Source organism: Zea mays, chromosome 10 (genome assembly GCF_902167145.1).
Source record: "Zea mays cultivar B73 chromosome 10, Zm-B73-REFERENCE-NAM-5.0, whole genome shotgun sequence".
NCBI classification, from domain to species: Eukaryota; Viridiplantae; Streptophyta; class Magnoliopsida; order Poales; family Poaceae; genus Zea; species Zea mays.
In genome coordinates, this window is record NC_050105.1 from 66,780,704 (window position 1) to 66,802,113 (window position 21,410).

The 21,410-nt window shown below is 43.8% G+C and overlaps 1 protein-coding gene and 3 pseudogenes across 1 annotated transcript; 2 read left to right on the forward strand and 2 right to left on the reverse strand.

Moving 5' to 3' along the window:
• Positions 1–9,383: 9,383 nt before the first annotated feature.
• LOC103642488 (uncharacterized) lies at positions 9,384–10,139 on the reverse strand. Its single transcript, XM_008665750.2, has one exon. It carries the CDS (start codon positions 10,137–10,139, stop codon positions 9,384–9,386), a length of 756 nt encoding a protein of 251 aa, XP_008663972.1.
• Positions 10,140–10,665: 526 nt separating this feature from the next.
• LOC103641159 (uncharacterized) lies at positions 10,666–11,106 on the forward strand (annotated as a pseudogene).
• Positions 11,107–12,485: 1,379 nt separating this feature from the next.
• Positions 12,486–14,435, forward strand: LOC103641158 (uncharacterized; annotated as a pseudogene).
• Positions 14,436–15,263: 828 nt separating this feature from the next.
• Positions 15,264–21,410, reverse strand: part of LOC103642487 (osmotin-like protein) — a 42,662-nt pseudogene continuing 36,515 nt past the window's right edge.

Below are 21,410 nucleotides of genomic sequence, written 5' to 3' on the forward strand. Positions count from 1 at the left end.
ATTTTGCAAGGAAGCTGTCGCAAACCTTGGAGAAGCTTCTCCAAAAAATGGATGAATACATCAGAGTTGATAATGATTTCCGACAAAGAAGGGAAGAAGCTTACAGGTACTCTAAGATGGCCAAGGGGTTCGGAGGAAGATCCCACCCCAGGCATGTCAGGTCAATCCATAATGCTAGCCCAAGTGATGATAGGGGAAGCCAACCCCAAAGACAACAGCACATTTCCCAATCATCTGGGCCCCAACAGAGTTCCTTCAGGCCACCAGCTCCAAGAGGCAGAGGGGGCAGAAGCTTCGGAGGAAGATACAGAGATCAGCCAAGGAGACTATTTTGTTTGTTCTGTGGCGAAGACAAAGGCCACACTACAAGAACGTGCCAAGTCACAATTCAGAAGCAGAAAGAGATTGCCGAAGCCGAAGCACGACAAAATCAGCCAAAGCAAGTCCTACATAGTGCTTCATGCTATTCTCCCTATGTCCTAGAGTACGTAGGTAATCAACAGCCTACGACCTATGTCACTTCGGCAAGCCACTCTCAAGATTCCTGGGCCCAGCTCCCACCACCACCACCGCTAGCACCTACTCTAGCCCGAAGCCAGCAGCTAGAAGGGCACCAACACGCTCAGCAGCAGCGCGATTTTCGAGAGGAGTCCGAAGCTCGCACAGTCAATAGCATTGTACCTGAATCCAAGCATATCTGAAAGGGAAATGTGCCCTTGGGCCATTTCTATAATTGTTTTGGTGATTAGATGCCCAACATAAATGTTTTGAACTTGTATGTACTAAGTGAGCAAGAAGTGCAAATCAAGGACAAGGTACGTTACTAGACTTAGTGAATTGTTTTTTAAGTACTAACATGTTTATCCAAGTGCTAGAAACAGAGCAGAGAAAAGAGAAATGAATTTGGAAAAGGATTAGTTGTGAGCAGCCAACATCAGCTCGGGCTTGGCACACCGGACAGTGTCCAGTGCGCCAGGCTGGCCGACGGTGAATCGGCTGCTCTCGGGAAACGACAGAGGTGTACGACTAAAATTCACCGGACTGTTCGGTGAGCCAACTGCGCCAGCGGCCAACGGTCGTCCGCGCGATCAACGCGCGACACGTGGCTAGCTCCAACAGTCGGCTAGGTGCATCGGACTGTCCGATGTGCACCGGACAGTGTCCGGTGCGCCAACCGGTCCCGAGGAGCAACGGTCGGCTGCGGCCGATATGGAAGGAGATCGCGCACCGGACATGAACAGTGGCTGTCCGGTGGTACACCGGACTGTCCGGTGCACCACTCGACAGAAGGCAAGAATCGCCTTCCAAATTGATCTCCAACGACTCCTAGCTGCCTTAGGGCTATAAAAGGGACCCCTAGGCGCATGGAGCAGGACACCAAGCATTATCTAAGCATACTAAGACATCCAGACTCCGCCCTGACGCATTTGATTCGTTGTGTTAGTGATTTGATCTCCGTTCGAGTTGTGAACTCCCTGTGCTGTGCTTTGAGCTCAAGTCTTGGCTTGTGTGCGTGTGTGTGTTGCGGATTGAATCTTGTGTGTGTTATTTTCCCTCCCTTACTCTTGTGCTTCTTGTGATTAAAACTTTGTAAGGGCGAGAGGCTCCAACTTGTGGAGATTCCTCGCAAACGGGAAAAGATCTCAAAGGAAAGATCGTGATATTCAAGTTGATCATCAGATCACTTGAAAGGGGTTGAGTGCAACCCTCGTCCATTAGGACACCACAACGTGGAAGTAGGCAAGTGTTACTTGGCCGAACCATGTGATAAAAATCGTGCGTCTCTTATGTTGCTCCTCTCTGTGATTGCTTGTGTTCGCAAGAGCTCGCTTCATAAACTTGATTAACTCGCACTAACATCTTTATAATCAAGTTTGTGGCTATTTAGTGTTTGATTTTACAGGATCACCTATTCACCCCCTCTAGGTGCTCTCAATTGGTATCAGAGCCGTACTCTTCATCTAAGGGACTAACCACCCGAAGATATGGATCCTAAGGGTAAGGGGATGGTGGTCAACGACAAGGAAAAGGACTCCATCTTCAACGAGCCAAGAGACGACAAGCCCACTGACTTAGGCTCGAGTTATAAGAAGAAGGACGAGAAGAAGAAGAGGTGCATCAAGAAGATCATCTACTACGACAGTGATGCATCATCTTCTTCACCAAGGGACGTCGACGACTCCTTGTCAAAGAAAAAGATAGTCAATCAAAATTATTCGTTTGATTACTCTCGCATTCCCTACAATTGAAATGTGCATTTACTATCAATTCTCCTCGGAAAACCTCCACACTTTGATGGAGAGGACTATTCGTTTTGGAGTCATAAAATGCATAGTCATTTATTTTCTCTCCATAGCATATGAGAAATTGTAGAAAATGGGATGCATTTCGATAGCACTGATAATCCTGTTGTTATAAATGAACAAATTCATAAAAATGGCCAAGCTACTACGGTTTTGCTAGCATCTCTTTGTAGGGATTAGTACAATAAACTAAGTGGCTTGGACAACGCCAAGCAAATCTGGGACACCCTCAAGATATCTCATGAGGGAAACGACGCCACCATGATCACCAAGATGGAACTGTTAGAAGGCGAGTTGGAAAGGTTCGCGATGATCAAGGGAGAGGAGCCAACACAAACCTACAACAGGCTCAAGACCCTGGTCAATAAGATCCAAATCTATGGAAGCACAAGATGGACGGATCATGATGTCGTCCGACTCATGCTAAGGTCATTTACTGTAATTGACCCTCATCTTGTCAACCTTATTTGTGAAAATCCCAGGTACACCAAGATGACGCCCGAGGAGATCCTTGGAAAATTCGTGAGCGGGCGCATGATGGTGTAGGAGGCGCGATACGTGGACGATGCACTAAATGGTCCACTTCACATCTACGAGCCGCAGCCCGTTGCTCTCAGAGCAACAAGCAGCAAGGAGGCGCTACCAAGCAAGGTAGCACAAGTGGAGGCTGCCGGGCTCAACGAGGACGAAATGGCGCTTATCATCAAGTGCTTCAAGACCACGCTTAAAGGACGCAAGGAGTACCCCAACAAGAATAAAACAAGGGGAAAGCGCTCCTGCTTCAAATGCCGTAAGACTGGTCATTTTATTGCTCAATGTCCCGATAATGAAAGTGACTAGGCACAAGAAAGACATGGGAGGAAGGAGAAGAAGAAGAATTACAGGAAGGTAAAAGGCGAGGCACATCTTGGAAAGGAATGGGATTCTGACTGCTCTTCATCTGACTCCGACGATGAAGGACTAGCTGCCTCGGCCTTCGACAAGTCTTCGCTCTTCCCCAATGAACGTCATACATGTCTTATGGCCAAGGAGAAGAAGGTACATATTCAAGATACTCCTAAGTACTCTTCTTCTAGTGATGAGGAATCTTCTAATGATGAAGTAGATTACTCTGAATTATTTAAGGGTTTAGATAGAGCTAAGGTAGAGAAAATTAATGAATTAATTGATGCTCTAAATGAAAAGGATAGACTGCTAGAAAAGCAAGAGGACATTTTGTATGAGGAACATGACAAGTTCGTTAGTGTTCAAAAATCTCTTGCTTTAGAACTTAAAAGAAATGAAATGCTATCCTCTAAGTTGTCTGCGTGTCAGGAATCTATCTCTAGCTTAAAGAATTTAAATGATGAATTAAATGCCAAGCTAGAGGAAGTTAATAAAACTATTTCATGTGTAGAGCATGTTATTATTTGTAATAGATGTAAGGATTTTGATGTTGATGTCTGTGATAAACATCTTGTTTCTATTGCTAAATTGAACAATGAGGTGGCAAGTCTTAATGCTCAACTTAAGACTTGCAAAGTTGATTATGACAAACTAAAATTTGCTAGGGATGCCTACACTGTTGGTAGACACCCCTCAATTAAGGATGGGCTTGGCTTTTGAAAGGAAACCAAGAACTTAACAAGCCAAAGGACTCCCGTTCTCAATAAGGAGAAAGGGAAGGCCCCTATGGCTAGTAGTTCACAAAAGAACCATGCCTACATGTATGATAGGAAATTTACTAGTAGATGCTATGACCATGCTGTTTTACCTGGTCATCATATGTCTCATGCTATGGTTGCTTCTAGCTCTACTTATGCTCATGGTAGAAATAGGACTAGGCATAATCATGTTGTGACTCATGCGCCTAGGAAAGTTTGTAATAGTCCTACTACTATTTACCATGCTTGTAATGCTTCTTTTGTACTTTCATGTAAGAATGCAAAGGTAGTTGCTAGAAAGTTGGGATCTAAATGCAAGGGAGATAAAACTTGCATATGGGTTCCAAAAACTGTTATAACTAACCTTGTAGGACCCAACAAGAGTTGGGTACCTAAAACCCAAGATTAAAATTGCCTTGCAGGTTTATGCATCCGAGGGCTCAAGCTGGATTATCGACAGCGGATGCACAAACCACATGACGGGGGAGAAGAAGATGTTCACCTCCTACGTCAAGAACAAGGATTCCCAGGATGCGATTATCTTTGGAGATGGGAACCAAGGCAAGGTTAAAGGATTGGGAAAAATAGCCATCACATCCGAGCATTCTATATCCAATGTGTTTTTAGTTGAATCGCTCGGGTACAACTTATTGTCTGTGAGTCAATTATGTAACATGGGTTATAATTGCTTATTCACAAATATAGATGTATCTGTCTTTAGAAGGAGTGATGGTTCATTACCTTTTAAGGGTGTATTAGGCGGCAAGCTCTATTTAGTTGATTTTTCGAAAGAGAATGTGAAAGTAGCCTAGAGGGGGGGGGTGAATAGGCTACACCTGAAATTTTCCACTAAAAACTTCGAAATAATGTCAAATTCAAGTTGCACTGGTGCAAACCGGTTCAGTTGATTTTGTTTACAACTGAACAAGTTTGAACCTGGTCAACTTAGATTAGATAAACAGTTAAACAAATGTGACGAAGTAGTGAGAGATTTTGCTAAAGACTTTGCCCTAGAGAAAATCCACTCGAATAGATGACAAATCGGTATGAATTGTTTTCACACGATTTGCACACAATATAATCGAATACTAACTAACCAACAAATTAAAGCGCTTAACAAGAACACACGATTTAACCCGAGGTTCGGCAACCACCACAAAGGTGTCCTACTCCTCGTTGAGGAGCCCACAAAGGGTCAGGTCTTTTCCAACCCTAATCCTCCACAAGCCGACCACTAAGGTCAAGACAATCTCTTCTCAAATTTGCTCAAAGAGCGGGTGATACAAACTTCTTGGGGTCGTTCACAAATTTGGAGACTCCCAAGCAACCTCTAACCGTCAAGGAACACAAGGTTCCAAGAGTAACAAATCCGCACAAGGTTAAGTTTGCAATGAGCTCAAGAATGAATAGAATAGGAGAATCAAGATGAAATCAACAGTGTGTTAGATTGACCTCACCTCACACCAAGGATCCTTCAAATGATTGAAGGGGATGCGATTTCGGGTGTGAGAGGTGAAATGAATGCCTTTGTTTGGAGGTTGGTCAACCAAGAAATCATGGAAGGGCAGAAGTGAATGAAGAGAGAGAGTGTGGGGGGTATTTAAAGGATCCCCCAAAAGCTGGCAGCCATTGGGAGAAGTGGACCAAAAACCGGTTGAACCGGTTCTTAAACCGGTTGAACCGGTTTCCACCACGGAGTTCTCGGTTCACTGAGCTACTCAGCCGGAGACCCGACCGGCCCAGAATTCAGTTGAGCCAGACCCAAATCCGGTTGAACCGGTTTTCGAAAAACTCTGCACATGACTTTTCTAATAGCTTTTGACTGGCAGACTGGTAGGTCAGAGGTGGCAGAAGGAACATTACAGAAACCGGTTGAACCGGTTTCAGGTCCGGTTGAACCGGTTTTTGAAACTGAAGAGCAAGTTTTGATAAAACTGAAGTGAACCAAGGTGGAACTTTTGTGGGGAGTAAGAGTGATTTTTCAAAGGACATTCATGATCTAGAAAAGTATTCTCTTAGAGGATTTGAAGGAATTTGAACTGAGCTCATTACATTACTTACTTAACTTATTGCGGATCCCTCTTAATTGAACGACGATTTCTATAACTCAAGAATTATAAAATGTATACATCCATTGTTTCCAAGCACTTGGAGCACGCTATATGATGTAGAATTTTAATCTGCTGTGCTTTTACATTTTCATACTCATAAGATCTGTGCTTCTCCTGTATGTAGAATAACTGTATACATGCTAGGAGCAAACTTGTTAGAATCTCTGTTTGTTTTGTCATTTAATCACCAAAACCCTCAATTAGGGTTGATTGCACTTACAATCTCCCCCCCTTTGGTGATTGATGCCCAAACAAACTAGAGTAGAGATAAAAATTAAAAAATAAAAGCACTGGCGAGATATAAGTACTTGTGTATGTGCAGCTCCCCCTAAATATGTGCATGAATTTTGTGATATTCATATTGACTTAATATGTCAATTTGCAACATATTTGGAGAGAGTAAAAAACCAACACAATACACACACACACTGAGGGATGCAACACAATTATATAAGATGTGATGATAAAAAAATATTACTCTAACAAATCCATCATTGTATAGCATAAGATATGATGGTACTGGCTATTACAATAAAGGTCATCACATCATTAAAATGTTTGTGGCACTAGGCCATCACCACATGCATCACAATAGTCAGGCGAATAAAGTTATTACAGGCCAGGTGTTCATTACAAAAAGGCCCCTGAGGGCTACCAAGCCAAGCTATCAATCCTTCTCCCCCTTTTTGGCAACTAGCACCAAAAATGGAGAGAACCATCAACCACAAATCACCACTGAGGAGGAGTCGGACCAAAGAATTGAGACACCAAGTTAGATGCAAAGTTTTCTTCCCCAGGCTGAGCTGGGGGAGGATAGCTGTGTGACACCCCATGTGTCTATTTCGCGTTATGTCGGGAGATTTATCCTAATCTCGGATACTCAGTGAAAATTTCTATCTCTTTATCACATTTATCTCCATTTATTAAGTTACTCATGAAAGTTTCACCAAGTTTGGAATTATTTGATCTCAAGAACATCCAAATTTGGAGCCTGTTAGAACTTTTATTTCTCAGAGCAAAGGCAAATTCGAAAGTCAATCTCGTCTCGCAACTCCTGTCTAGACTCATTTATTCGGACTCTCGATAGTTGCTATGTTATCCAATCGGTGTCCGAATCCGCTTTCTCGATAGTTGGTCTACGTCCAAATACTTAATCCGAATCCGCATTCTCCCGCAGAATCTCTTTGTGTCAACCTCTAATTAATTCTTATTCAAATCAACTTGTTATCTCTATATCATCATTCATCTCTATCCATCAAGTGTATTCTAAAGATTTCTAGAAGGTTGAACCAAGTACTCACATAAAAGATGAATCCTATACTTGCTTGAAACTTCTCGTTTAGAAAAATGCAAATTTTGAAACTCAATCAAACCTTTCCATTTTGCTCAAACAACTATATATCAACTCTACAACAAAAGTTATTGAGGGTCCATGCCAAGAAAATGTCGAGAGAATACACCGATTGCCTTAAAAATATAGTTTGAAACTTTATAATGATACTACCTTGACCAAAGTGAAACTTTAATTTATATTCAAGATATGAGGTTTGACCTTTAATAAAAGTTGTAGAACCTGTGTTACACAACAAATATTATATTTAAACCAAGTATTGATTCAATCTCTAAGTATCTCAAACAGTGCCCTCAAGTCATAATAAAAATCTGATTTCAGAATTCAAATTTTTCTAAGTCTGGAATCAGTGTCGTTTGGGTTGACGTCTCGCGTTTCCAAATTTTTGTTGAACAACTCAAGATTTCTCAAATATAAAAGTTGTTAATAACTAATAGAGGCACAACATACTAAAAGATGGCATTCATCCGACCCATTTTGACAAGGTTTGACATCCATTCTTTAGGGAAATTAACCCTCTGACAGTAGCAAATTTGGACTTAATTATCTCTTAATCTAGTTGGTAAATGGCTAAGAACCCTTAATCAAACTTGTAGTGTATTGCGTGGGAAATATCTTTGCTATAGTGACCCATGTCCGAATCCAAGCAGAAGACGCCAAAAAATGCCGCCCAAAGTCGCTACTGTAGCATCTACCACCTGTTCGATGGATTGCTGCAAAGGAGGACGCGTGGCCACTATGCGCAGAGCTTGCATCCGCCATGGCTGCCACTTGTCCACGTTCTTGGCTGCTTCCTCGCCTATAAATGAATGCCCTTGGCCTCCCCAACACTCTCTCCTCTCCTTCCCTTCCCCCACAAGCCACTCCCCCTCCTATCTATTCCAAATGAAGGAGCAGCAGGGAGCAGGCGCCCCTTCCATGGCCGTCGGCCTCCACCAGCAGGCACGCCGCGACGGTCAGTCTTCCACGACAGGACACCGTAGAGCTTCTCAGCTCCTGCCACGGACGCCCAGCCTCTCCCTGTGCTCGCCGGCAAGCCCTGTGCTTGCCCCTTCCTGGACGCGGGCTGCAGACCGCTAGCCCCCTGCTGCTCCCCTAGGCTTGGCTGTTGTTCACGTGAGGTTGAAGAAGCCCCCCTGAGTCTATGACGAGTGGGCCCAAGGCCATAGGTATGGATGCACAAAGTTGCAGATTTTTGTGTTGTGTTCAAAAATTCATATCTCGAGTTTTAGAGCTCTTAAAATCGTGAAATTTGTTTTGTTGGCTTCCTTATTAAATTATCTGACTAGTGGATCTATATGTTGGTATGTTTTAGTGGAAAAGTTTTCGGCAGAAATTCGTATTTAAAAACTGGTTTAGAAAATAAATGAACTTGCTTCTCTCCATAGTTTTATTTATAAAAATCCAAAAATGACGAAACTTGTTTTGTTAATTAGATGTTGTCATATTCCATCTAAGAAAAATATAAAACTTATATGTTGTTCACTGTTTTCTTGGTGTGTTAATGAAAACAAGTTAAATAGAGAAAAGAAGATTGATTTGCTTGTTATTTTTGGATCTGTAGCTCTAGTGCTCCAAATGAATTAAAATTTTTACAGTAGACCCTCTGTGTGATGCTTGGTGACTGGTAAAAATTTCATGAATAGTGGTGCATGTGTAGCTAAGTTAGTGATTTAACTTGTTTGAGACATATTTAGTAGTTTTAAATGGTTTATAAATAAGATATAGATGTAAAAATGGAAAATGGTCTTCCACTGTCCTTTCATGATATTATAGTAGCCTAAGAAAACTTAATATGGTCATGCATTCACAGAAAATAATTAGTTTTAGATTTCACTTGCTCTCACATGCTTTATTGCATTAGTAATTTGTTATTTTTGTAGTAAATCTATACTACTTATTAAGTCTCCAAGGGTAGCCTGCCTTTTCTCGTTCTGCCTTCCAATGATCTCAACCGTCCGTCCATGACTCTGTTTCATCGTCCGTCGGATGCAACCACGTAGCAACCAACGCCGAAACACGCCCACGCCTCGCGCGAGCACCGGCTCCCCCGATCCATCCCTCCTCCCCACGCCCCTCTCTCACCTAACTGCCCCGCTCCGATCCTGTCGACGGCGGCGGCCACCTGTTCGAACCGCGCGCTCCTGCTACCGCCGCCCCTCGCTGCGGCGGTGACCTTGGCATCGACCGCGGGGCGCGGCGGCGGCGGGTACACGTCCGGGGCGCCGACGACGCCGAGGTGGAAACGAAACAGGCCCCATGCCGCCGCGGCGGGCTGCGCGGACCCGGTGCTGCGGCGCGGGCGCGCCGAGCGCAGCCGCGGCGACGGGCTCGGGTGCGCGAAGAACAGGATGCTCAACAGCGAGCGCCGCGGCGGAGGCGCCCCGGCGCCGTGGTCGGAGGAGGCGCTCTTGGACGACTGGCTCCGGCTCACGCACCCGCTGCTGCTGCCGCTCGAGCTCAAGCTCGTGCTGCGGCTGCCGGACCGTGACACCAGGCCCACAGTGGAGGCCACTGACTCCGACCTCGGCAGCGTGGCGACGCTGGCGCCGTCGGCGGCCGCAACCGAGGAGGCGCGGAGCGGGAGGAGCTTGCCCTGGCAGAAGACCTCGTCGGCCACGCACATGTCCGTCCCCGCGCTCTCTCCGGCTGGTACGATGCCGTCGGACAACAGGATGCAGAACTCGAAGTCGTCGGCCGAGTCCGAGGCGCGGCACTCTGCCTCTGCCATGGTCGGATTCTTTTCCTGGTCTAAGGAGAACGGGGAGAAGAAATGGTCAGGTTTTTGTTGTGTTCTGTTCTTCCTTTTGGCTTGTTCGGTTTTATATCTATACTATTATATTAAGAATGTAAGGGTAGCCTGCCTCCATCTGGTTCTGCCTTCAGCGAATCTCGACCGTCCATCTATACCAATCAAATCAGCATCGTCCGTTGTTGCGTCCCGTGCCTCCGCCATCTGATCCGCCAAGACCAACCGTCCTCATCCCAAAGCCCGAACCTAACTCCATCTTTTCCAGCCTCCCGCCCCGTGCGCATCGCCGCCATCCTCATCTGGGATCCGTCACCTCCCTCCGCCGAGGTCACCACCAAGCAAGCAGGTCACCACCGAGCAGGAGAGTGTCGAGTCGTTGCGGTGGTAGAAGGTGACGCCGCGGTACTGCGAGCTACGGGAGCGCGGGCCGTGGTGGCTCTTCTTGGCCGGCGACGGCGTGGCATCCTCGTCCTCGTCCGCGTTGGCCGCGTCACTGTCGCTCCAGATGAGGATGCTGAACTCCAGCACGACCGACGTTGAGCTGGACCCCTCTGCCGGCGCGGGCGCGCCGCCCGCCGACGCCGCTCGCCGACACCGCTTCCGACGCGTTCAGCACCGACGACCCCGAGTCGCTCGCCTCCATCTCCACCGGCGGTGGCACCTCGGCCACGTCCAGATCCAGCTGCATCTCCTGCTCCTGCTCCCCTCCCCTCTCCTCCAAGGTTACAACTCGCAAACGACAGCCAGCCACCGATCCCCAGTCGCAACTGGGCTGCTAGCTACCTGGCGAACTGGTGGTGTACCGGTGTCTACTTCAAGAAGAAGAACCAGAGGAGGAAGAGGTAGAAGCAGGATAGTGCCGAGTCGTTGTTGCGGTACATTTAGGCTCCACGACCGTGAGAGCTGATGCCTCCTCACTCCCGATCCCTGACGACCATCCTGCACGCAACCCTAGAGACGGCAGGGGCGACATGACCCTAGCCACTGTAGTGTCGCTTCACGACTCAAGAACACCGTACCCGAAGTCCCGGACCACCAATCAGTAATCAGATATCCTTTAATTTCTTTCGTTCCTAGCTAGCTAGCAAAGCTAGGGGGTGAAGAGGACGGCCAGTTAGCTAGCTAAGAGCATCACCAACAGACTGGCTAAACAGCATGTGCTCGGTAAAGAAATGGAAAACCTCCAGATATTAGCTTGCAACAGTCTCGCCTTCAAACTCGCCATTGTATCCGGCTCGTCATCTCCTCCCCATCGCTAGCCATATTTGCCTAGCCCTTGAGACTTGCCATCTGTCGATCGTACGCTCTCCTCCCCATGGCTTGCATTGTGTGTAGCTGTTTAAGTCTGACAGGTTTTTGTCCATGCGAATTCAGGGTTGTAGTAGTGGAAAACACATACCATTGCTAATTTTTGGTTACACATATGCATTTGCTGTGTAAAAGCCACTCTGCACTGTTGAAATAGGTGATTAATGCAACTTTTAAGATAGCACATGTAGCTATTCAGTAGAAGGTGTAGTTGTCTACACGTAATTTTCGTAGTTGTATCCTATGTGCTAGGATAATAAATCCAATGTTATTTGTTACGAAGATACAGTCCCTTTCATGACTAAGTACTTTTAGATCTGCTTCCCGCTTGTTGGATAGTTGGGTATATGTTGTTCAGTGGCAGGTGTAGGTTTATGTCCTTGATTGTAGATGGATTAAGTAGCTATCTGTTCACAAAAATAGTACATATAATCTTGTTCCTAGCTGTCAAATGATAGACTGAAATCTTGGTTCTGAAACTTCTTGTGGCCAATAACTCTTATCGATAGGTGGCTATAATATAGTTCATTACTTGGGCTTGATTTGTCAGATCTTTTGAAATGAGATTACATTATTCATGCTAAGTTGAATGAGTTTTCGAAACACAAATGCAGTTGTATTATCAGAGACAACTTCAAATAGGACCCAAAAGCCGAGTGCGAGAGCGGAGCGTGCAATGCAGAAAAATTCAAACATACACAAAAGTCGAGTCAGCGTTTGATTTACATAGTCTGTTGGTAACCATGCTATGTAGAAAGCTATCTATTTTAAAAAGTGCTCTCTAAACTTTAGATTTAGCTAGAATTTTATATAAGTTGTTGGAGTTGCTCTAAAGGCGACGGGTTTTTTTTACAGGAAAGAATGGGGGTCTTTCGGTGCTCCGCTGGCTGGCCGGCCGGCGGTGGCAGTGCGCAACGGAGCCTAGGACACCAAACGCAGTCACAGGAGGGCCTCCAAACGGGGAAGGGGCCTGGGACACCACCCCGAGGGGGACACCGAACAGCGGCGACGACTGAGATGACGCACCTGGAGGACCTCCGAACGGTGGCGGCGGCTGGGACATTACCCCAGGCTGTCCGCCAAAGGGCAGCGAGGCAGAAGCTGACGGCGTCGGCGCCCGCACGAACGGTGGTGCGGGCGGGCTGCCAGGGAAGGCAGGACAGGCAGCGGACGGTGGAGGGCCCGGACGTGCGGCTAAGGTGGGCGGTGCCTGCTGCAGCGTGAGCCCCCACGGGGCGCCAGGCGGCGGGGTCGCGCCGTAGGAGATCTAGAGGTTGGCAAATGCCCCGGGGAGAAACTATTCAAGGAACTTTGCTGCCTGTTGCACCATAATATTTCTTACTTTAAGGACAAAGGTTCTTATGAGGTTGTATTCAAGGCCATGGGGAGGGCTATCAATAAGACTGTCATGGTTGTGGAATTGATTAAGGTACTCCTGATGACTCTGGTGCTTGCTAATATTACTTATCACTTGATTCTAATTGTTACTGTTATTACTGTGAAGAGGAGGATTGTTGGCCTCCATCAGAATACCACCACTGGATCTACTGATATGTGGGAGCCATTGGAAGAATGCCTACTTCTGTAAGTGACTTGTTTCTATTCCAGGATAGAACTATAACTTCACATGAACCCGTAATTTTGGAGTTCAAGATTATATCTCTCTGCAGGCTTGAGACAACAAGACATGTCTCTATGATCACTATAACTCTTTCAAAGAAGGAGGTGGACACATCATCTATCGGGTATGCATACTGCACTCTTTTGTCAACTGCATTTAATGACTTTCTTTGCCAGTTTGTCTTAACAAAATTCTATGGTTTCCTATGCCATGAACTTACATCTCGTTGCGTCAAGTAATCTAATAAGAAATTTGTACTCCCTCTGTTTCTTTTATAAGGTATATAGTAAGATTTGAGAAATCTTTAGAAATGTTCTTTGATCATTAATGGCGCTTACAATATATCATCAATTGCTTCAAAATCAATTTGCATTAAATTACATGTGAAATGTTGTTCTATTGATACAACTTTTATACATGCATGTGTATCATTTGAGTAATTGTTGGTCAAAATCTAAGAAATCTGTCTTGTTTGAATCTTGATATGTCTATATTTTGAGATGGAGGGAGTAGTTCAGGATTCATGTTGGCTTATCAACAGTTGAATTAATTGTTTGGGCAGATATCAATCTCCTTTGCCTGCTGATGAAGTGAAGCCTTTGGTTAAATGTGATACTGATGAAGGTATTGTGCGAGATTCACTTGTGTTATTTATTGTTAACGTTCTAATAATTCTGTATGGCATCATAATTCATTTAATTGATTGTAGATGCACACTCACCTGGTGGCCGTGGAAGGGGTCGTAGTGGTCGAGGCCGTGGGCAGGGCAGGGGCAGAGGTGGACGTGGTGAGGCTGAGTGCTACAGAGTAAACCATCAATTTGTCACATGTTCAATTATTCCTCACATGTTATGTTTCAGGAAATGGGTTCAATGAGTTTGCTGATGCTGGTTGGGAAGACGATCACGCCCCTGCATATATGGGAAATGGATATGCCCGTGGAAGAGGTCGCAGTTTCAGGGGTCGTGGCAGGAGAGGCGGCTACAATAACCAGCCTGAATACCAACAGGACGGAGGTTATTAAGAGGAGGCACCTGTTCATGCTCCAGCTTTAGGTGGGTAACCTCACAGGACACAAATGAAGTGTACAAAATAATTTCAAACAAAATTACATGTCAACAAAATTAAGCAAGGCCTGAAGATAATCTGAAGAGCTTTGTACATGCGATTTTATTCTCACAAGGGAAATGATATGTCAAAGGGTTCATTGATCATTGTCGATCCTGATTCCTGATGCTTTTATTTTTTTCAACAACAGATTTTCACCATTTGTAATGGAACTGAAACCAGCCTCTCATCGAAGTGGAAACCTTTTTTTAGTCGTAAACATTTACATGGTTTATCCAGTGGTATGCTGATGAAAGATGCTATGTTTCGCTTAATATAATGTATATGAAGGTCCTGAGTACCTCAAATTTTGTCCACATTGAACCAGTACGAATGACATCTTCCTTGAAAGTTATAGAAATGCTTCAAAGTTCAAATGTCATTTAGCATGTTCCATGTGCTGCTATTCCAGCACTCATTTCTTGTGCTGGCAATGCATTTCTTGTGCTGGCAATGCAAACTGGAACTGGAAGGGTTTGCTCCTCATCCAATCGAATTGGGCACCGATGGTCAGTCAGACAGTCACCTACTGTACGTACTCTTTCTTTAGGAATGATAGCCTTCGGTTTTTTCAAAGCAACAGATAAATATGGACATGTCCTCTACCTATTCTAGGAAGTGCTGCCAGTAGTCCTGAAGAGATTAAAAATGTTTTAGTGTTCTCCGATGAATGTTGAGATAGAGTCTGGTAAAGGGTTCAGGGATGGATGGAGCAAGCTTTGTCAACCGAAGAAAAAGAGTGTTCTTACCAAAGCGATTGCACAAGCAGTTCCGACGTACTATATATGTCCTGTTTTAAACTCTCACGAGAATTATACAAGATGTTTTTTTGGGCTTGGCACTTGGGATTTTTTCCCGGGCTCAATAAGCGTATCACATGCTGATTGAAAACGAGGCCCGTGATGAGGCATGGGTGGACGAGCGCCAGATACAAAAGCCTACGAGCCAGACTGGTCGGATTTAAAGTATGACAGGTCAAATTCCCATCCAGTATTTGTGTTTTTTCATAGAGACTAGCACGTCACCCTCTGCTAACGGGGGACGACGTTCTCAACTCAAACGCAGGATCATGTCGACACAGAGCACTCATGCTTAATTTTACGTGGAGCGGAGGACTCGTGGAACCATTCTCTAATCGATTGCAACGATTGCAATATGGCTCAGTGCGACAAGAGCCTACCGAGCTTAAAATGCACACGATTGAGGTCCCCAAGAGCGAGTATAATAAGATGACATAGATAGATAGTAAGGGATGCCACGTTAGAATTATTTATGGAAACATAGAGAGAAGAAAAACAGATTGCTCATGAGCACCCAATAAAAATGGGATGCTCACTTACCCTAGATAATTTGTGAAAGAAAGAAGTAGATCAATTATTAAATGCACATATTGTATTATGAAAGTTGTTATATAATTATTTTTTAGTTGACTATCTATACTACTATATTAAGGCTGCAAGAGGGTAGTCTGCCTCCCCTTGTTCTGCCTTCTGTTAATCTGGACCGTCCATCCTATGGCCCCTACCCCACCCGCGTGCGTCGCCCCCAGATCCCCCTCGGTCGTCTCCCCCTCTGCGCGAGCCACAGCTGACCCCTCATCGCTTGCTCTCGCTATTGCTTCGTGGGTGAGCGAGGGGCTGTCGTGCGCGTAGGTGAGGGCCTGCGGGCACTCGTGCTTGAAGAACTCCGAGTACTTGGAGGCGCGGTAGGTGCGCGGGCTGTTGTACATGTTGCGGCATCATAGCTCATCGATGCGGAAGGCCTCGCAGCCGCTCTTGCATGCAAGGATGCTGCCGGCCGGGGAGCGCAACTGCAGCTCGCCGGGGCAGGTCTCGGTGAGGTTCTTGCGGCAGGCGAGGATGGGGTAGTTGCCACGGCCCTCGTGCGGGGTCACGGACAGGCCCACGTTGAAGTCGTCCACCACGCTCACGCCATACGAGGTCTGGTCGTTGCCGTGGTGGAGGTTCACCCACGCCAGCGTTGCGGGCACCGCACCGCCGAGCTCGCTGCACTGGAGCCGCCCGCTGCAATCGTCCGTGGCGCAGTGGAGCTGCGCGCCGGCTCCCGTGCAGCCCGTGTGCGCCCAGATGCTGCCAGACCAGGGGTGGGCCGACGCCGGGAAGGACTTGTGGGAGAGCAGTGGGAGGAAGAACAACTACTGGTGCTTGCTGGTCGATTATCACCACTCCAATAGATACCATCAAGACTCGACTTCAGGTAAATTTAATTGTTCTTCTGAAGGTGTGATTATGTATCTTTGCAGAAACAATTTATGTGGTATTCGTCAATCGTCATGTTTTCTTTTTGCTAGCACCTTATTTCTAGTATAAGGAATCTAGCGTCCCATATTTTTGCTACTAGCTTATTTATTAGACAAGATTTTTGGACTAGGACGATGAATCATTGTGAGTGTTAGAAGATCATAGGGGTTTTCTTAGGTAGTTCTTCCTGAAATTTAGAAGTTGACATGCCTAGGCTATACTTTCTGACTTGTGAAATATCGGTAGCTTTAATATACATGATTTCAACTAGGCTCAAAGCTCCTCAATATACGATGGAGAAGGACAACATGTCCACTATGCTAGGTAGCTTGTGAAATCATGTTTTAGCACTTAACCTGGGTGACACAGGTTTGGTCTCAAGCTTATTGTTCCTCTATGTCAGGTGCCTCGGTTTCACAACCACACCTATTATTCAATTTCAATATGACATTTCAAGGCTGGCACCGCAACATTTTAGTTATGTCATGTGCAAGCGAATGATGTCTACAATACTGTGGTGGTCAATACTGTGATGATCATGTTATACCTTAGGTATGCAGGTTACCTTTGAGTTGGCTGTTTATCATATCACCTTTGTTACATAGGCTATGTACCCGAACTTAAAGTTAGTACAACTAAGTAGTTAACTACGGTCATAGAAGGAACTATTATCATGCATGGTAATTGTGAGAATTCCATCACAGGGTGTTTTATTATTTTCATGTGATTTCAGGTTATGGACAACTATGGTAAGGGTAGGCCTTCAGTCATGAAAATTACCAGGTTGTTGCTTGATGAAGATGGCTGGAGGGGCTTTTATAGAGGTTTTGGACCAAGTTTTCTTAACATGTTTGTTTCTCGCCTAAAAATAATAATAAGATGGGAGTCTGATATAAAACTAGGATGTGAAAAATTGAGATCTATAATAATGTATGCTATTCATTTTTTTGTGCAGTCGTTGTACATTAACATTTTATCGAATTTGTGTGTAATTGCAACACACAGTCATTGTACTATATTTTTAGGTATGTAACTAACAAAAGTATAGAATAACAATAATTGTTTTGCACATCAATGTATTTTATCATAGTGCTTCTACATCTCATTGCATCTTACAAGTACATGTTGACTCCGTAGCAACGCACAGGCATACACCTAGTACAATATAAAACCTGAGAATGTGATATTTATACATTAGTCATAATTTGTTATTACCTATACCTCATAAAAATTTCAGCCCCAAATTAGATAGTTTCATATGGTGCTAAAATGACACACATTTTATAATTATAAGAACAATTGGTGAAAAATTAGAAGTAAACAAAAGCGTGCATATTTTTTTGAAATGCTTAAGTATCTCAATATAAATTGAAACTTGATAACTAAGTCATAATGATTTAAACTTGAGAAATTGGTGGTAGTGTCTCTCCATGATTTTAATTGATGATTGAGTTGAGTGCCATTGTGCTAGCAAACTGAAATTCCTGCACGTACAGTTTTTGTTGTGCGGTTAATCTAGTAAAGTAAAGTGTGTTTTATGTACATATGTTCTATATAAAAGTTGTAACTAACTTGTATATCTAGCTCTTCCAAAAATTTAATGAGCTAAGGATTAATGGTTTAGAAGTTATACTTTTCACAAATTCAGTATGTGAAAATGTCCAATTTCTGAACAGATTTCAGAGATTGCAATGGTTGCTTAAGTTAATGTTGCAATAAGTTATTTGTGGTCACAAGAAAGTTGTAGATAACTTTATTAACTTGCTTGTGTTAAAATTTTACAGTCATAAGTCTGATCGTTTAGAAGTTATGCTTTTCACAAGTTTAGTAACTGAATCTGTCCAATTCCTGTACAGATTTCAGAGATCGCATTGTTTGCTTAAGTTCAGTTTAGAATCAGTCCTTGTCAATTATAAGAAAGTTGTAGATAATTTTATTATATTACTTGTGTTAAATTTTCATGACAATAAACCTGATAGTTTGAGAGTTATAAATTTTATAAGACGATTGCTGTATTCTGTCCACTGTCAGAACAGATTTCTCAAACTGTATTGTTTGATTTAGTTAAATACAGAATCACTTCTTGGTGATTATAAAAGTTATGTAGTAAGTTTTCTAAGATTTCCAAAAAGTCTTGGATCACCCTTTTTGGTGGTCTAAAGATTAAGTTAAGGCGTTTGAAGTGTGAAGTCTGAATCTGTCAAAATCTGGACATCAAAGCCTTCCTAGTGTATTTTTAACCTTGATACAGTTTAAATCAACCTAAGTTGTTTATAAATGATTTGTAGACAACTTAATTATATTTCCATAAAGTCTAAGTTCAAATGAATTGGAGGTCTGAGTCTCTAGTTATGAATTTTTGTAGTCACAACCCTGAATCTGTCTAAATATGAACAGAGTTGCCGTTTGTCACTATTTAACCTTGTTAAGTGTCTAATCACCTTTAGATGACAATACCACAGTTGTAGAGTGTTTCTTATGCTTTCCAAAAAGTATTTGATCACTATTTTTGGATAAATATCTTGGGAGTTATGATTGAAACAAGTAACTGATGTGCTACTGTCTTAGTCATGTTGATTGTGATTGATTACTCTACTCTGTTGTGTTTGTCTTGAGTGTCTGCTTGCTTGTTTTGGTGTTAAGTGCATATGAGTAACAATGATAGTAACTAATATAATTAGGTTATATGTAAGTAACTAGTGCACGTTCCTAAGTAGTAAATTAAATTGTTGAAGTCTAGTAAGTAATCAACTTCAATCAACGTCAATTTAGCAAGTGTCACTATATGGACGAGAAACAAAATTAATGAGATGTTACCATTTCCAATAATTGTGCTGCTAATCTGAGTATTACTAAATAACCAACCTCAATAGATTAGTATAATAAGTAGTGTGATTAAGCTATCACTTTCTTGTGTGCCCTCGGATGTATGCTTGCATTAGAGTGTTGCGAACAATTGTAAAACCAGATTAAGTAACTATTCCTTGTTAACTAAGTCAGTCTATGTGTAAGTCATCGTAAATTATGTGTACTTAACTAGTTTAATCATAAGTAGCCAATGAACGATTAAAGTGAACATGGTAAATGCTTGTACATGTGATGTTGTGTTTGCGTTGGTTAATTATAGGTAGTAATCGTCATATTTCCAGTAATGTTGACTTGTTATGCCCGTTGATGTGTAGATAGATAGCGCTAGTGTGTGTGGTTGTTCACGATGTCTCTCTATTTAGTGTTTAGTTCGCTACCGTCTGTTTTTGCATTGTCTTGTGATATTTTTCACCATATTCATACATGTGCATCCTGCATCTCATTTAGGACCGAGAGATGATCATCGTGCAAGTGATGTGGTGCCAACAACAAGGTGCAGTTGGTGGACGACCTGAAGAATGATGGACATAACCAGTGGGTGCTCGCCAAGCGAATACCTCCCCCCACCAAACACTATCTAAGTGTTAAATTAAAGGCAAGCCCCGGTTTTATGCATAACCGTTTATATATATACTATTTTACTACACTTAATGCTTGTAGGTTTGTACTGTGCACTTAAGTGTAGGAGTTGACTGAAACCTTAGTTGCATGAACTCAGGATTCCTTTTGAGATGGATACTAGTATGCTAGATCGAGTAGCTGTTTTACTAATTAGGGATCTCGGTAGAAGTCGAGTGATTTTTCTAGCACTCGCTCGAGGTCAGGAATTGATTGTATCCATTTTATATTGGAATGATGATGGTCTGTTGACAACGGTCCATGGGGACGCGTTGTCTACAAGACGGAAATTGGAATAAGGATTAAGGTGTGGTACCATGTGTCAAGCGTTTGAACGTACTAAGCACATGCCGAGAAATATGGTAAATCGGTAAGCCTAGTACCTGAGTGAACCTGCCCGCAGATTGCCCTCCTCACGTGACCTGAGACGTGGTCTCCCATTCCGGTTATGGTGGGTACAAGTGCGGTCACTGCACGACGGCAGTCGGGGTCAGTGAGGCATTGTACGCCAAGGCGGTGAGCCCCTTTCTGTTGCCAGGGAATCGATGGGGACGGTTGATGTGTGTGGGGACGGAGTGCCTCGCCACGTCGTGTGTTTAGGTTTACCTTGCAAGGTTTAAAAACTCGATTCGAATCGTCTGCTTCTCGCAGTTAATGAGACTGCTTGATCTATGCTGCTACATTGAGTAATAAGTGGAAATGAGGTGACTGGCAAAAGATGTTGTTTGATAAAAATGTTTGATACCATGTATGATTAGCTAGGTACACATCTAGTTAAAAAGGATCATACTAAAACTTGAAAAGCTAAAACATGATTTTAGACTCAGCTAGTGCTTTTGGCACACCAAACCCCTCAGCCAAACAGCTGCATGTCTAGATGTAGAGGAGTAGACTCCTCACACCGGGTAAGCCTAGATGAGTATTAGTATACTCAGCCTTGCTTGTGGCACAATTTTTGCAGGTACTCCTTAGGATAATTGGTTGCTGGTGTGACTTGGCCTCCATCCCTGCCACCGGGATAGACGGTCGAGTGGGTTACTGCTTCCGCAGGAGAGGACCAGGAGGAGAAGCGTGGCCAGGCTTCGCCATGTTACTCGGTTTTCTCCGTTAGTTATTTCCGCTGCATTAAAATTTATGGTTATTATTTTTGAAACTCCGATAATGTAATCACTAATGATACTTATTAAATTTGTGGTATTATGTTTTATTGTATTTCTCTGTGCCTCACCTTCGTGTGAGCTAGTGGTATTCGATCCTGGTAAGTGGCTTTATTGAACTAGATCCGAGGGACTAATGGGTTATTCCTGTTTAAATGTGTTGCTGCCCTTAAGGGTGCGACTTGGGCACTTAAGCTGGAATAATTCGGGTGGTTCCGCCACAGCTAGTATCGGAGCGAATACCATCACAGAGATGTCAATAAGTCATGATTACCAACTTTTTCTAAAGTAAAACTTGCTTAGAAACCAA

Coding starts and splice junctions, on each gene's coding strand:
- LOC103642488 (XM_008665750.2), bottom strand. CDS start 10,139: ATGGCAGAGGCAGAGTGCCGCGCCTCGGACTCGGCCGACGACTTCGAG.